Genomic DNA, 17,810 nt, shown 5'->3' on the forward strand with positions numbered 1-17,810 from the left:
CTCCGAAGTTCCTCTGCACCTCTGATGTTTGAACCTTCTCCCCATTTAGATAATAGTCTGTACTATCGTTCCTTTTACCAAAATGCATCATCATACATTTCCCAACATTATATTCCATCTGCCACATTTTTGCCCATTCTTCCAATTTAAGTCCTGCTGCAATCACATTGCTTCCTTGGCACTTCCTAGCCCTCCACCTATTTTCATATCATCTGCAAACTTTGCCACATAGCCAAGAGACCTTCCAGCCCATGTAGCTTAAAATGTGGGAGGAAATTAAAGCAGCTGGGAGAAACCCACACAGTTGCAGAAGAGGGTGCTGACAGTGATAAAGTAATTGGCCAATAGATTCGGAGGATTTCACATTGGCAGTACTTCTCCAGTTAATTGAGATAACTACTGTTGTTTCTGCACTGTTTTTATATGGCTACTCATTCAGAGGGAGGGAAAAGACAGCTTAAAGAATAGGAAAAAATTGTTGATGATACAATCCAAGATGAATATGAAAGGCTTGAAAAGTTCTGGGACTGCAGTCATGGCGCAATGCTGGGTGTTGGGACTTGGGCCGGACTGCAATTAGCAATTAATTAGCAAATACAGCACTTCCTCAAACTCACGAAGTTTATAGTGGAGTAAAGCAAATCACCAACGAACTATGGAGGTTTGCAAATGACCTACTGGAAAATGACTTCTAATTTGAGGACAAGACTCAAAGATACCAACATCCATATCTTACCATCTTGCACACTGAGAAGCCACTTGCTCAAGCGTTAACGAAAATGTGATGTGCAAATACTGTTCATGTTATATTGTAGAAATTTAATCTAACTGTGCAACACTTTAACCTGTACAACCACATGCAACTTCAACTCTTTGTATTTCCTCCTCCCAGTACAATTCCAATAAATTCCCACTCCAACTGTTGAAATTTTCTTGGCCAATGTTCCTTTGGCTTTGTAAGTTGAGAAAACCCTGCCATAGACTGCTGCCTCTCAACCAGTGTAGGTAAAATTCAACCATTGCAATTTTGGTATGACACAGACTATATCTGAAGGGTGACAAAGGTGGAAAGTGAAAATGTCCAAACCTTCATATTCTCTCCCATTCTCCTTGATCTTCATGTTCTCTCCTCTTCTGTTTCTCCATATCGCTTGCTGGTAATGAACTGAAGATCAACTGGTTGCTATAAAGCAGAAACCAGAACATCATACATCTCATCAAAGATGGCATATAGTGTGCATCTTCTTAAAAGCCAGAAGGCACAAGGTGAAATGTTACATGTTACATTTGACACTTCTTGCTGACAGCGATTTATATCATGCACAATAGATTTAGGCTACGTCCACACTACGCCGGATAATTTTGAAAATAAAGCTTTTTCTCTTCGTTTTGACCCTCTGTCCACACTAAAACGGCGTTTTCATCCCCTGAAAACGGAGATTTTCAGTAACGGTCTCCAGAGTGAATAAGTCTGAAAACATTTAATATCCGTTGCAGTGTGTACGGGGTAACCAGAGCTTTTTAAAACCGCTGTCATGACGTGCTGGAAAGATGGCAGCAGCGCGGCATTTCATTGTTTTCTTCTTCTTCTTCTTATTATTATTATTATTACTACTACTTTATTGTCACCAAACGATTGATACTAGAGCGTACAATCATCACAGCGATATTTGATTCTGCGCTTCGCAGAACCTAACAATTTCAGAATAGAAGGCAACGAGACTGAAGCCAGAAGAGTTCTTCGCTTGTTTTCTGTGTGTCCTGCACGTGCCCAGTTCAGGAGATTCGCCCAAATATCCGTGTTAGTGTGGACAGAGATATTTTGAAAAACGCTTAGTGTGTACGCCTGTTGTTTTCACTTGAAACTGGCATTTTCAAAATTATCCGGCATAGTGTGGATGTAGCCTTAGACATCATCCCACTTATACAACAGATGACTCTTCCAAATTCTCTGCAAGTTCACAGACTGCATTTCCTAAATCACAATTGACAAAGAGCTTATAAATATTCACATAGCACAAGTTCTGTTGCCACGTCCAGGGAATCAGAGGGAGGAACATGCAATGTTGCAAGCTCACCCAACTTCTGGAAATTCTGTTTTGGTACTGAAAAAATGAGTTGTGCAATTAAAGCACATTTTATTGATTTAGGTGAAGCTAACTGTAGAGTTATGTGAATGCCCCAACAAAATATGGGTCAATGCAACCAATAGCATAACTCATTTATTCCATTATTTCCAGGAAATTTTACAAATGAGGTACAGCTTCACTATTAATGCATCACCACTATAATGCCAAATTTCCAGAAAATTAAGGTCCAACATTTCATAAACAGAAAGTGAGTGTAAAAACATCTTTTCAAATTATTGTACTGTTTCAAAAATACCATGTCAGACATAGATAATCTAAAACTATCAGCAAAACATAGGCTGGATATGGTTCCATGGTAGCTTCATAATCCAGAGGAAATAACAATGTCTTAACAGTTAATGTTTTGTTGAGAATTATCAAAAGAAAAATATCTTAATTATTTCATATTAATAATAGAAAATGTTACATATATATATTTGTGTTGAAACATCACTTCATATCTATGTAATATTAAATGAAATTTGTGGAGATTTTCACTCTCCCTCAATATCAATGAAGATATTCATTAACAGGGTGCAGAAACAAACTGTTTGGCCCTATAGGCTGGTGGTAGTGTTTGTGCAGTTTATCAGTCTCTGTTTGCCTTTTTTAATTTCACCCTTACCAAACTCATGTGTGAGCAGGTGATACATCCCAATAAGGGAAGATGAGGCCTCTAGTTCATCTCTGGGACTGCTTGCTGTGTATCTATTGACATTAGAGGGGGAATGAGGCACTTTGGCTTGTGGGATAGATGAAATCTATTTTCATGAGTGACAGAAAGAATTAGTATGCAAACCAGCACAAAAACTCACAGAATTTATAGTGTTTAGATTACAAATGTAACTGCCCTGTACTAATTACAGATATTTGGCAGATTATTTTCTAGCATTTAAATTACATTGCGCTTAAATACCAGGGAAAAAAACACTTGCTTTACAAATGTAAATTAAGTGCTAGAGAAAACAATTCTGCCAAATTTCAGTAATTTGAATGCCCTAGCGCTTGAAAAAACCTGATAGTTTAAAATGGCACGGCAGGTGGCCAAACAAAACAAACTTAAAGTCGTCAACAACAAAAAAGTTGAGTAACTTGTCATACTTTTGCTCTTAATATTTTATTGTAATATGCACTATAGTTTTTTTTCAAAAGTATCAATAAGGTTTTGAATAAATTAACCTATTTTGAGCATCATAAAACACATTATAGAATCTACTGACAGCTATACATCGCTACTCCAGATTTCTGGGGAAAGTTTTGGTAATATTTCTCATTAACAAGCCTCTGAAATGAATTTTACTTCATAATTAAATTCATATTTTAAATGCAAATAATCTGTTTCTGAACAACTTTTCAAGGTGCACCATTAATAGCCATTGTATTAACTTGATTTATGATTCTTTCCGGTTTTAGTTCTAAAAAGACATTGCATGAAACAGGAGCACAAGAAAACCCACAACATTTGTTATTTTTAGCACTATTTACAAATCTATTTCTGTACCCGTGTTACAGCAATAATATACAAAGTGCAACAATTTAATAAATACTACAATGAAAAGTTCTTTAAAAAGCAAAAAATTATGGCAACATCTCTATATTTTGAGAACTTACTTTGAGCTCCATCTTTCTTGCAGCTGCATATTGCAGTGGGACAGGTAAGTCAACACTGAAATTCATTAACTCTTACTTACAGCCTAAGTACAAATACTGAAGGAGTAAGTTTTTTTTATTGCTCCCACACTCTGGAGAAGCTTTTTAAACATACCCCATATATAACATGCTCTTTATAATTCTTGTGAAATGTAGAAATTGCAACTACAATGCACGAGTGTGCAGGTACTGAATCAATCATCTGAAAGCAGGTGTATGCTTCTGTCCAATAAACCCTCAATTAATTGAAACATTATCATACAATTTTTTAAGCACAAAGTAAAACCAAAATTTAAGCTTTGCAAGTCTCATTTAATACCCTCAAATTGACCCATTTGAAATACTAAGTACTTTTCTGAAGAATTTTCATTCATCCAAACATAACTTCAAAGTTAAGAATTCTTCGGTGAAACTGGCAAATGATTTCTTCCTGTTCCTTTTCAATACCGTAATGAAACATTATTGTTCTGACAATAATGCAGTGCAGCTCATGGAATGTTTCCTCTTCACTTGCATACATTCAGTAATGCCTTATTTTTTCAGCAATTCACTCCTAGGCCTGTCCAGTGTTCTGGCACTTTTAGAAAATATTTGTCCATTGCTTCGCAGAACCGTGTTCGGTAAAGTTCTGGGGAAACCACAGTTGGCATTTTCCCTGTGCAAAGAAATTAACAATATTATCAATTCTTTAAAAAGAAGGGGATTCAATTTTTAAAAATTTGACTTTAGAGATACAGCATGGAACAGGCCCTTGCAACACAATGAGCCACACTGCCCAGTAAACCACCTAGTTAACACCAGCCTATCATAGGACAATTTACAATCATTAACAAAGCTACTAACTGGTACGTCTTCGGACTGTGGGAGGAAACTGGAGCAGCCAGAGGAAATCCATGCACTCATGGGAAGGACATTACAAAGGATGCTGGAATTGAACTCCCGCTGCCCCAAGCTGTAAAAGTGTCGCATTAACTGCTATGCTACCGTGGTGCCCAATTCAAGATTTATATACAGAACAATATTGAAATGATATGAAAACTAATTGTTTGAAACAAGACACTTAAATTACTAAAAATCTGTAGATCTGAAGAATATTGTGTATTGAATGATATTTAATTTTGTGCTGGTCTCGAACAGATACTGTTTAAATACAGGAAATGAAATCTGAAGATAATAAAGATTAGTTTTATTTGCCACATGTACATCAAAACATACAATGAAATGCATCATTTGCAATGTCCTGGGGGCAGCCTGTAAGTGTTGCTATGCTTCCAGCACCAACAAACTCGCCCGCAACTTACTATCCCCAACCTGTACACCTTTTTGGAATATGGGAGAAGACCGGAGCACCTAGAGGAAGCCCACATGGTTACGGGGAGAACATACAAACCCTTACAAAAATTGACCTGATGTTTCGAACGCTGGTGCTGTAAAGCATTTTGCTAATTGCTGCAGACTTGAATCCTAAATATTTATCAAGATTGCACTTTATTACTCAAATACTGAAAATCTTGCTGCACTTCCTACCTGCATGATATACTGTAGTACTTGGTTATTTTAACCAGGAAAACTGTTAACATTTCCAATTGAGTAACAATGAAAGCGAAACTACACATGTCTCTTAACATAAAATGAGAAGTGGAAAGTACAATAACAAAAATTGAATTAAATAAAAACAACAAGTAATTTGCAAGAAAGATTTGAGTGCCCATTTTGTGTTTAGTACATTTTATTCTGGTGAAAAAAGTAGGATCGTATATGGAAAATGTGCTGAATTCTTCTAAAATATTGCATGAATGGATAGTAAGAACTAGAATAAGAACATTATTCCTCGTTTTGCCTCAGTTGAACAATATTTGAAGCTTTTAATCCTATACTATATATTTGTTTTTTATTTTGCTTTAATTATTAGCTCTATTTGTACACAGTATCTATAAACAATCACTTATAGACTTACCTTGTCCACCTAAGATGCCTGTGGACTTTACAACCATTTCAAGCTTTTTATCCCAAGTAAACGTCCTGATATAATCTAAATTTTAAAAAAAACAAGCATTAGTAAGCTACTTTCAGGGAAATAACCTGAGAACAAGGGCTAAACTTAGAAACAGACTAGTTGCTCTTTCAGTGTGACATCTATTGGGCTAATGTATCAGGCTCCCTAGGATAAGAATGACCTGACTTTACACAAATTCTAGTTTAACTAATCAATGAAATTGAATAATTATAGTTAGTGTATGTGGAATACCACCATAATTTTAGTTATAAAACTGATGTTTCTGAACTTAGAGAAACTGGCTTACAGACAGCTCTCAGGATGGAAACCATGTGTGTGACTATATTCCATTTTGCACGGTCATTAAATCAAACGGTGTCCAAGAAAGTTCAAAGTATTTCCCTGACATGAAAGAAGATCTATTAATACAATTTGAATCCAGATTCACCTCAGGTTTATAAAGCAGAGGTAACAATGTTCAAATTGCATTAAGGTTTAATGTTAGCATAACAGGGTAAATTCATAAACAATTATATATTCTACTTACCAATAATTCCTACAACCAATTCATTTTTTGTGTCATCCCGGCCCACAAGGAGGGAATAATCAATGATGAGGTGGCTTGATAGAAAGTATGCATCACTATGAATGGATGCCCGCAGCACAGATTTGCAGTGCGATCGAATATATAGAGGATTATCACGAATCATTTTTAGAAAGTTTTCATCCAGTAATACCACATCACATGTTTCCTTTCCAGTTTCTGTTTTAACATTTCGATTTCTTAACGAACCTTTTAAATCAAAAACCTTATGAGGAAAAAAAAACAAGAATTATTTAAGGACTTTCAAAAACACACACGGGCTTGACTTTAATAAGAACCTAAGCAGTGAGCATTATGGCAAAACTGCAGAATTCAAAACCTCCATGGACCAACCATTAGCTAGTAGCTCAAAGTTTTGGCATGGATAACGTTTTATAGAAATATCATACCATTTCTGTTTATTCAATGGATCAGAATTAAATAACAACTGATGCTACTTGAATTCTAAATGTATATACTTTGGTGCCTATATAACCCACAGATTGCTATGGTAAAAAGCAGGATATAGCAATTGTTTTTAATTTGACAATTCTTTGAATTTCACAGTTCTTCAACATAGTCAAAATACAACATCTTATGAAAATGTTTGAATTAGAAACCAAAAATGACCCAAACCATATTCAAATGTTGCTGCTACATACCTGAGCCATTTTTCTTCCATAGAAAAGATTCTCCATAACCAAAAGATCAAGCTTTTTCTCAGTATTATTCTGAGAGTTTTTGTAGCCTATTCGATATACCCCCAGAATTTTAGCCAGTGCAGTAGGTCTCTGTATTGCATATTGGGGAGGGGAAAGGGAAAATTAAATGTGTAATGTTAATGCCAAATTAAAATGTACTGCAATACGTAACAAAGAGTACCAGTAGCCCAAACAACATTCCAAATCTGCTTTCAGTATTCTAACTCTAACTTTCCTTCATAACCAAAATTTCATAAATATGTGTCCAACTCATTACAGTCCACTAATCTACAGAATTTCAAAAGCAAAAAAAAACTGAGTGAAAAAATATTTTATTTCAGATCTAGTTGCCAATCCTTTGTCCTGAGCCTATAGATGCTGCCCGATCTGCTGTGTTCCTCCAGCATTTTGTGGGTTACTTTGTCCTGGGACATGACCTTCTATTTCTATACTTACCAATGCGAAGAAAACATTCTCAGCATCTACATTAGCAAGACTCATAAAAATGAGAGAATATATTCCCATACTACTCAATCTCTCCACAGAGAACAGCCCTATTAGTCTTGGAATAAATCTTGTGAATCACTGTTGCATACGCTTCAAATCAAACTTCTCCTCCATTTAATAACGAGAAAAAAACTACACAAGATACGTTGTCCCAACTAAGGTCTTTGCATTTGTGCCACTGCAGAAACCAATTTACCAATTAATTTTGTTAAATGTCTTATTTGAGGCACGCAATACCATTTGACAGGCAATCCTACAATTTCATTGGCTGTTAATGGATTGTTGCAGTGATGTCTCAATTCCCATTCTTTTCTCCTGAATCACCATTGTACGCCTTGTGCCAAAGGATGGGTGTCTTCAATGCAACACTATATTGTACAGGAACTATGTTCTAAAGTTGAGACCATTAGCATCAACAACCAATGAAATTGTAGGGTAAAATAAGACACCGACTTTACAGGAGATTCCAGGCCTGTATTTTTCACAATAATGAAAAGACATTGTACTTGTTTGCTTTATGTAGCACACATACTACTAATCCCAGAAAGAATAATAAATTAGTCATCATTGCCAGAGGGAAACAACTACTCACATTCCTAGATGTCTCCAGCATTAACTCTTATGTGGGCTAGGTAACTAGAATCAAATGCCATCTCACAAGAAATAAAATAACTTGGCATGATCGGCAAATAACTTATCCTCACCACCAGGTACAATTACCTTTTGCTGAACAGCAGTTATAATATAATTAAAATAATGAGGAGCAAAATCGAGGAAAGATTGGACTTCCAGGCGAGGCATCTGCTTCAGAATAAAGCGGTCATCTAAAAAAAATTAAAATAAATCCAAGAAATTTATAAAGTTATTTGAACTTGAAAAAATAAAAATCTAACATCCCAACTTAGCTTTATATAGTTAGACGTTCTTACAAGCACATATTCCAATAGTTCAATTTAAAGGGCCTCGTTTATTTCAGATACAAGTGGTTTGTTTTGCCTTAACCTAACATCTTGCATTAATAAAACCAAAATGACCATGGGGCACTGATCTGACATTTCGGACCGAGACCCTTCTTCAGCACTGCCTTTCCAATCTGGAAGGGTGGTCTCAGACAGAAACGCCAACATTTATTCATTTCCATAGATTCTGCCTGACCTGCTGAGCTCCAGCATTTTGTGTGTATTGCTTTGGATTTCCAGCATCTGGAGAATTTCTCATTTATGAAATATTGCAGCTCTTGTGAGTCATTAAAAAAAAGCGCAAGTTTTGAGGAAGCATAAGTGAGGAAATCTCTCAAATCAGCAAACCTTGGCTTCTTTTTGTAACCATCTAACATTACAGTTAACCTAATTCTAAATGTGTAATGATCACTTTGAATTCTTATTCCTCCAGCCAAAATAACTTATTTACCTGACTGTATGGTACATGACTATTCTTCACTCTCATCTTTACATGTATATACATACAATCATTTTGCTCTTTCAATTAAACATTGCAACAAGATATTTTCTCATCTGGCCAAATCAAAATACGTACATATACAAATAAAAAAAAATTGAATGATACCATTTAAAGAGCAAAATACTTAATTATTCACTTATTAAAAACATCAAGGCAAATAACTTAGACTTCGGAAGATAACGTTAATGAAATTATCAACATTTTACAAAATTACCACAGAAAACTGGCTGCAGTTTCTGTTTCTGGACATGGAAAGAAATAAATACTGATGTTGTTGTTTATGATTCATCCTCTGCTCATTTAAAGGAGTCAGTGAGGAATCAATGTGGGAACTGGGATTTGAGGAAAGGGCCCTACATTTATGATGACATCGAGCAAATAATCCTAAACGATATAATTAAGAGGCACAATATGTCTGTGGTACAAAATATTCTAAATTTCAATTATAATTAGCAGGAAGGAAATGACTAAAAGCGCACTAGGTACATATCAGAGTAAAAATACCTTTATGTAGAAGAGAACTTTTGGCCCTTTGGCCCACAATGTTGTTCTGACCTTTTAACATATTCCATGTTCAACGTAACCCTTCTCTCTTATATAGCCCATAATCATCGATTTCCTTTCATCCATATGCTATCTAAGAACCTCCTAAATGCACCTAATGTATGTTTCTACCTCCATCACTGGCATTGCATTCCATGCCTTTACCACTCTGAAAAAAAAATATATATAGGAAGATGCAAGAGTATTTTTAAAATCCAAGCTTAAAAGTTTTGAGAAGTTTAACATGCTTTAGGTTTCTTCTTTACAAAGATCTATATGATTATTTTGTATTCTCTTTGCATTATGATTATTTTGCTTTTAATGATTATTTCATAATCCTCAGACATATTTTTCTCCTGGGTATGAGGATAAACTTAATTCGGCTGTGGAGCATTTGCTTTGGGTAATGAGATTACCATTAACCACAGCTACCTCCAGGTCACCCTTAGGCAAGGTGTAGCACCTGTTAGCCTCCCTGCTTGGGTTACAGTGAAGTCACGGAATGCAGGTGGTGGATGAAGCAGAAGGCAAGTTGTGAGTAACACAATTGATGGGTCCTGCTTCTCAGATGTTGAGCAGTAGATCCTTTTAATAGGACAATGTTCAGGGTCACCCGTCTTATAAAGACACGCATCGGAAGCAAGCAAGGGGAAGCTACCTCTTGTATCTTATCCCTAGTATAACTATGGTTAATACCTACACAAATGTAAAAGACAACAGCGTAAATGGCAGCTGACTTCCAAATAGTGCAGACACCTCGCTCGGTACGGGATATCACATAAACAGACAGGTGAGCCCGGATCGTCATACCACTACTGTCTGCAAGAACAAGAGACTGCGAATTGCCACTTGGAATGTTCGAACCCTGCACCAAGCTGGTAAGCTAGAAAACGTAAAGTTAGAAATGAAGAGGCTAGAAGTCAGCATCCTAGGCCTAAGTGAAATAAGATGGAAAGGCACTGGAGTATTCCAATCAGACGAACACAAGATGATGTACTCTGGTGGAGATAAACATGAAAAGGGTGTTGCAATCATCTTAGACAAAGAAACGTCCAAGAGCCTGCTAGGATATTGGCATATCTCAGACAGAATGTTGCTAATCAAACTAAAAGGACAACAAAACAACATCTCTATCACCCAAGGATATGCACCCACAATGGAAAGCTCAGAGGAAGAAAGTGATGCCTTCTACCACTCCCTAGACAAAGCACTAGAAGAATGCAAATCACAAGAAGCCATCATAGTCATGGGTGACTTCAATGCAAAAGTTGGTGAGGGAAGAGAAGACCATATTGTTGGAGACCAGGGACTGGGAGAAATAAATGAAAGAGGAGAAAAGCTTATATCATGGTGTAAAACAAACAATCAGATAATCACCAACACTTGGTTTAAACAACATCCAAGAAGGAAATGGACATGGAGAAGCCCAGATGGGAACAATAAAAATCAAATCGACTACATAACCATCAATAACAGATTCAAAAATTCGATAACTCAATCTAAAAGCTACCCTGGAGCAGACTGTGGAAGTAACCACATACCAGTCATTTGCAAAGTGAAAATAAAGATGAGAAAATTAGAGAAACCAAAAAGATCAGAACCACTGGATTATCAACAACTATAAAACAACCCTCATCTGAAAACAGAATACACAATCAAGGTGAAAAACTGTTTTCAATTGCTGCAGGATGAAGGACGCAAATCTTCCTGGAACATACTGAAGGAATCCATGGTTGTAGCTGCAAAACAAACCATCCCACGAAAAGAACGGAAAAGTAAGAAGAAATGGATAACTGAAGATATAATACAATTGATGCAACAGAAACAGACGATCAAACTAACAGACAGCGAAGAATACAAATAACTTGATAAGACAATAAAAAGAAAATTCAGAGAAACTAAAGACAGATGGCTAAATGAGAAATGCTCAGAGATAGAAATGCTACAAACCCATAACCCTGGAACAAAGTTGATGCACAATAAGATTAAAGAACTAACGGGGAAATTACCTTGCTCAGCAAGTGGATGCATCAAGGCAAAAGACAGCAGCTTAATTATGAACAAAGAGGAAATCCTGAACAGATGGACAGAATATATAAAAGAACTTTTTGAAGACCAAAGAGGAGAAAAACCGAACATAAAGAAGAATCTTGAAGGACCTAGCATTCTAAAATCAGAAATTCGAGCAGCCGTAAATGAAACAAAACATAAACAGAGCAACTGGTCCAGACAACATTGCTGTTCAAATGATACTGGCCTTAGAAGATTTTGGAATAGAGAAAACAACAGAAATAGCAAATGAAATCTATGATCATGGGGAGATACCTGATGATTTAAGTAAATCAGTGTTCATCACACTTCCAAAGAGGGAGCAACAGAATGTGAGTTACATCGTACAATAAGCCTGATGAGCCACGTGGCAAAAATTATTCTCAGAGTAATCATGATGAGAGCAAGACGCTGCGTAAAACCAGAAATCAGTAAAGAACAATGCAGCTTTGTGGAAACCACTGGAACCAGAAATGCAACTTTCATGCTACAGACGATCTGTGAACGAGCCATCCAGATACAAAAAGACATCTACCTATGTTCATTGACTATACAAAAGCTTTTGACACTGTCAGACAGCAAGATCTTCTGGAAATGCTTCAAGATCTTGACATAGATGGGAAAGATATACGTTTCTTAAGAAACTTATACTGGGACCAGACAGCATCCATCAGAATAGAAGGAGAAGTGAGTGAGTATGTGAATATCATGAGAGGAGTCAGGCAAGGTTGTGTCTTTTCGCCAGACTTATTCAACCTGTATAGTGAAAATATCTTGAGAAATATCGAAGATATCAAAGGATTCACAAGTGGAGGCCATAATATAAAGGCATCCGTTAGTCCTGCGAGACCATGGATCTGCACCTGGAAAGTCTTCACTCTCCAGGGTGCAGGCCTGGGCAAAGTTGTATGGAAGACCAGCAGTTGCCCATGCTTCAAGTCTCCCCTCTCCACGACACTAATGTTGTCCAAGGGAAGGGCTAGGACCCATACAGCTTGGCACCAGTGTTATCGCAGAGCAATGTGTGATTAAGTGCCTTGCTCAAGGACACAACACGTTCCCTCGGCTGGGGCTCAAACTCACGACCTTCAGGTAGCTAGTTCGATGCCTTAACCACTTGGCCATGTGCCCACACAATTGGAGGCCATAACATAAATAACATCAGATATGCTGATGACATCGTACTAATAGCTGACTCAGAAACAAAACTTCAAGAATTACTCACTATTGTGGCAGCAGAAAGTAATCGCAGAGGCCTCTCAATCAACACCAAGAAGACAGAAAGCATGGTCACCTCCAGAAAGACGAACATCTCACAATGTGTGATCAAGATCGGAAATACAAACGTCAAACAAGTCAACAAATTCAAATATTTTGGCAGCCTAATAACAAGTAATGGCAGGTGCGACACAGATATCAAGTACAGAATAGCAATGGCGAAAGAAGCTTTCCAAAAAATGAAGGCTATATTAACAGACAGGAAGATGAGCACATACACTAAAAACAGAATACTGCAGTGCTACATTTATTCTATCCTGACTTATGGAAGTGAATGCTGGACCATTTCTCCAGCAATGGAAAAGAAACTAGAAGCAACTGAATTATGGTTCTACAGGAGAATGTTAAAAATATCATGGACCACACACACACATCAAATGAAGAAGTTCTCAGAAGAGCCCAAGCAGTTCGCTCACTCGTACCAACAATAAGAGAAAGACAACTCAGGTTCCTAGGACACATCATGCGGAAAGATGAACTAGAAAAACTCATACTCTCTGGAAAGATTGAGGGGAGTAAACCTAGAGGAAGACCTCGGCTTAAGTACATCAAAAGCATAGCCAGGTAGTTACACATCAAGGAAATGGAAGTCATCCAAAAAAACAAGGATAGATCTATATGGAAAACCATGGTCACCAAAGGGCGCATCAGATATGGTACCAAGGCAGACAGACAGAAGTATTTAGAACCTTTAGAGGATTTGACAACTTTGACAAAGTTAGGTGCATGACTCAGTTGACCACTTAAGGTTCTATTTATGTGGTGTGGCCTATTTAGGCTGCTCTATGTGACACTCTGATATCATGGAAAGTCCTTAAGTAATAATCCAAGTTCTTACTATAAAAATTGTCAAAATTGAATAAGGATTTATTTTCATTTAAACTAAGGTCAGTATCCAATCCACAGTACTTACTGCTGATCAGAAATCTACCTCATTTGTTATTTGCACAGATAACTATGCAGAAATTCAGTTCTATATTACCTCTTATAAGATACAGGATAAATGCAAATTCATTTTTCACTTGGATCTGGAATGATTGGCAAAGAAACCTTTTCCAAACAAAAATTCTAACAATAATTTCTAACAAAATGGAAATAATTCATATATAAAGGAGATTTTCTGATTTTCTTTTAAACAGAGTGACAGTTTGCAGATTTTCATTGTGAAGTATCAAGGATCCCTCAAATTTAAAATGTTTTGTACCATATGAGTTTCTAGTTTTATAACCTTATGGTTTAACCCATGGGATTAAATGTTCACTTGTGTTATGTTAATATATCATATTTATATTGTCTGGTTTGAAAAAACTTTTCAGATACAAAGTTCAACAATTCCTCTTTACAATTTGTTTATAAGATAGCTATATCAAAATTTCATTGCATGGTACTAAATCAGCAAATTCTTCTAACCTTCGGTCGCATAAAAGGCTGCTCCTGATTTGCCTCCTCGGGCTTGCCATGGCATACAGTGAGATAAAGATCGAATGAAGTCATCTTCACTGCTTGCCAAAATCACGTCTCGCATTTTGTGGAATTCTTCGGCATAATAAATTCGACAGTAGAACTTGGCATTGGCGTCTGAAAATTCTATGGGAAGTAGTTTGTAAAAGTTAATGAACATACTCTGGAAATATGCAGTTACATTGGTTACCTTCAAATGTTGTCATCAGACTATGAAAAACTTGTTCTGGTTTTCAGCATGGTCAAAGACCACTATACACCATCTGCTTCCAATGTACTCTAGCTACAGCAATATCACAATAGTTTCCCAACATCATTTGGTTGAGGATTAGGGTAGCAGGCCCAGGGAACATCACTACACACAAGTAACCCTCCACCTCACACAGCACTCTGATTTGCACATTTCCAGTCCCTCATGACCAAGTCAAAACTCTATAAACTCCTGATAACAAAGCAATGGAAAAGTTCCTCCATGAAATGAACTACAGTGACATAAATAGCAAAGGAAAAATTCCTCCATGAAGTGGGCTAGTGTCACAATTAACATGTTCAGATTTTCAAGAACAAATAGGGATGGGTAATAAATGCCAATCTTCTGTGTGATGCAAACATTCCACAGGTCAATAGTATATTTTAAAAAATCATCCATAAATAGGGGAATTAAAGATTGTTTTTTCAGAGGACAGGTGATAACCATCAGTTACTGAAACTGTTGATTTTAAATTAAATGTTATGAGATCAATCCTTTAGAATTAACTATTTAGCCATACAATGTGGAGTAGGCCCTTCTGGTGCTTGGAGCCACACAATGCTCAACAAACCCAATTACCCCTAACCTAATCAAGGGACAATTTACAATGACCAATTACCCCTAACCTAATCAAGGGACAATTTACAATGACCAATTACCCCTAACCTAATCAAGGGACAATTTACAATGACCAATTAACCTACCAGTGTGTCTTTGGACTGTGGGAGGAAACCCACACATTCCACGGGGAGTATGTACAGAGACTGTAATAGCATTGTGCTAACCACTACGCTATCATGGTGGCCTGTGGTATATAGTTTGCTATATCTTCGTGAAATAGATGATTGTGAATTAAGTTACAAAGTAGCAGCTGGATTGAGACTAACTGAAGTCTACAATTCCTTCATGGTTTCTGAGGGAGCTGCTTTAGAACATAAAATAGCACAGCACAGGAATAGGCTCTTCAGCCCTCAATGCTGTGCAGAACCAGTTAAGCCGGTTCCTTCTCCCTGCACATGTCAATGTCCCTCTATTCCCTGCACATTCATATGACCATCAAAGAGTCTCGTAAACACTTCTATCATATCTGCCTCCACCACATTTCAGCTGTACATTCCAGGCATCAATTACTCAGGAAAAAAAGTTATCTCACTCATCTCCTTTGAACTTCCCCCCCCCATCACCTTTAATGCATGCCCTCTACTATTGTACATTTCAACCTATGGAAAAGATACCAGCTGTCTATGCACTGAGATCCACTCCCTACTGAAGCCTCGGTCTGTGGCGTTCAAATCAGGTGACCCTGACCTTTACGAGAAATAGAGAAAAGATCTCCATAAAGCTATGGGAGATGCCAAGAGACAGTACCAGCCCAAAATCAAGTCCAAGACCAGCTAATAGCTGTGCCAGGACTTACATGCTATAATGGACTACAAAATGGTGGGCAGCACTGATGACAATAGCACATCTTTTCCCGATAAGTTTAACTCATTCTATGCATGTCTTAATCAGAAGGGGACTGGTTCATCACCTGCAAACAATCAGTGCAGAAATGAAGTGTCAACCTGCACTATGCATTCAAATTTCTCAAGTGAGATTTAATCTTGAATCTTCCGATTTGGGGCTACAGCCTTAGCAGTAATCTAAAATGACACAAAACATAAAAGTTGGAGGTATTGGAAAGGAAGATTTGTGTGTACAAGTTAACTAACACTAAAGGTGAGTAGGGTGTACTTGTGGTAGTACTAGCTTCACAAAGAACACTATGCCTGGGTCAGATATTAGAAACAAAAATGGCACATTAAGGTTTCCCTTCAGAATCTGTTGAAATTAGCACATAAAACTTAAAAGGCAATTTTAAACATAGTTACTTTTCTAACAAATGTATACATGGCCTTTATCTTCCACATCAATTACTTAGAAGAAAAAGCTCCAGTCCCAGTACACCTCCATCCCCCACCAGGAAGGCCTCCAAGATCTCCGTTTTTTTCTGGACACCAGACCTAACCAGTTCCCCTCCACCATAACTCTCCTCCGTCCAGTGGAACTTATCCTCACTCTAAATAATTTCTCCTTTGGCTCCTCCCACTTCCTTCAAACAAAAGGGTTAGCATGGGCACTTGCATGGGTCCCAACTATGCAAGCCTGTTTATCGGCTACGTGGGACAGTCTATGTTCCAAGCCTACACTGGTGACTGGCCTGCACTTTTCCTACACTACATCAACAACTGCATTGGTGCTGCTTCCTGCACACGTGCAGAACTCGTCCACTTCATCCACTTTGCCTCCAACTTCCACCTTGCCCTCAAATATACCTGGTCCATTTCCGATACCTCCCTTCCCTTTCTCAATCTCACTGTCTCTATCTCCAGTGACAGCTTATCCGCTGATGTCTATTATAAACACACGAACTCCCACAGCTACCTGGACTATACCTCTTCCCACCCTGTCACTTGTAAAAATGTTATCCCCTTCTCTCAATTCCTCCGTCTCTGCTGCATCTGCTCTCAGGATGAGGCTTTTTATTTTAGAACAAAGGAGATATTATCCTTCTTTTTGAAAGAAAGGGGCTTTCTTCCTCCACCATCAACACTGCCCTCAACTACATCTCTTCCATTTCACGCACATCTGCTCTTACCCCACCTTCCCGCCATACTACCAGGGATAGGGTTCCTCTCAGATCTATCACCCCACCAGCCTCCGCATCCAGTACATAATTCTCTGAAAGTTCTGCCACCTCCAATGAGATTCCACCACCAAGCACTTCCTTCCTCCCCCCACCCACTTTCTGCTTTCTGCAGGGATTGCTCCCCACGCGTCTCCCTTGTCCATTTGTCCCTCCCCACCTGCCCCTACACTTCCTCCCTCACTATCATTCAGGCCCCTAAACAGTCCTTCCAGGTGAGCTGACACTTCACCTGAGAGTCTGTTGGGGTTATTTACTGTGTTCGGTGCTCCTAGTGTGCACTCCTGTACATCGGTGAGACCCAATGCAGACTGAGAGACCGCTTTGCCGAGCATCTATGCTCCACCCACCAGAACAAGCGAGATCTCCCAGTGGCTGCCAAAGGGTCTCAGTCCGAAATGTCGACTTTACTTTTTTCCATAGATGCTACCCGGCCTACTGAGTACCTCCAGCATCTTGTGTGTGTTGCTAGAATGTTTATTTTTCCCACTATTCCATAATTATACAGCTCAGGAA

At 37.9% G+C, this 17,810-nt stretch overlaps 1 protein-coding gene across 5 annotated transcripts in view; it reads right to left on the minus strand.

The window, feature by feature from the left end:
- The window catches only part of pikfyve (phosphoinositide kinase, FYVE finger containing), a 137,375-nt gene that overhangs the window by 9,442 nt on the left and 110,123 nt on the right, over window positions 1-17,810 (minus strand). For all 5 annotated transcript variants that reach the window (XM_063051848.1, XM_063051846.1, XM_063051845.1 and 2 more), the window contains 6 exons: window positions 14,308-14,484; window positions 8,287-8,390; window positions 7,021-7,149; window positions 6,323-6,584; window positions 5,737-5,811; window positions 1,088-4,434 (listed from right to left, as the gene is read on the minus strand). In XM_063051848.1, the coding sequence (XP_062907918.1) occupies window positions 4,319-4,434; window positions 5,737-5,811; window positions 6,323-6,584; window positions 7,021-7,149; window positions 8,287-8,390; window positions 14,308-14,484 (863 nt within the window). In that variant the 3' untranslated portion in view covers window positions 1,088-4,318. The remainder of the gene's footprint in view (window positions 1-1,087; window positions 4,435-5,736; window positions 5,812-6,322; window positions 6,585-7,020; window positions 7,150-8,286; window positions 8,391-14,307; window positions 14,485-17,810) is intronic.

Source organism: Mobula hypostoma, chromosome 6 (genome assembly GCF_963921235.1).
Source record: "Mobula hypostoma chromosome 6, sMobHyp1.1, whole genome shotgun sequence".
Classification (NCBI taxonomy): Eukaryota; Metazoa; Chordata; class Chondrichthyes; order Myliobatiformes; family Myliobatidae; genus Mobula; species Mobula hypostoma.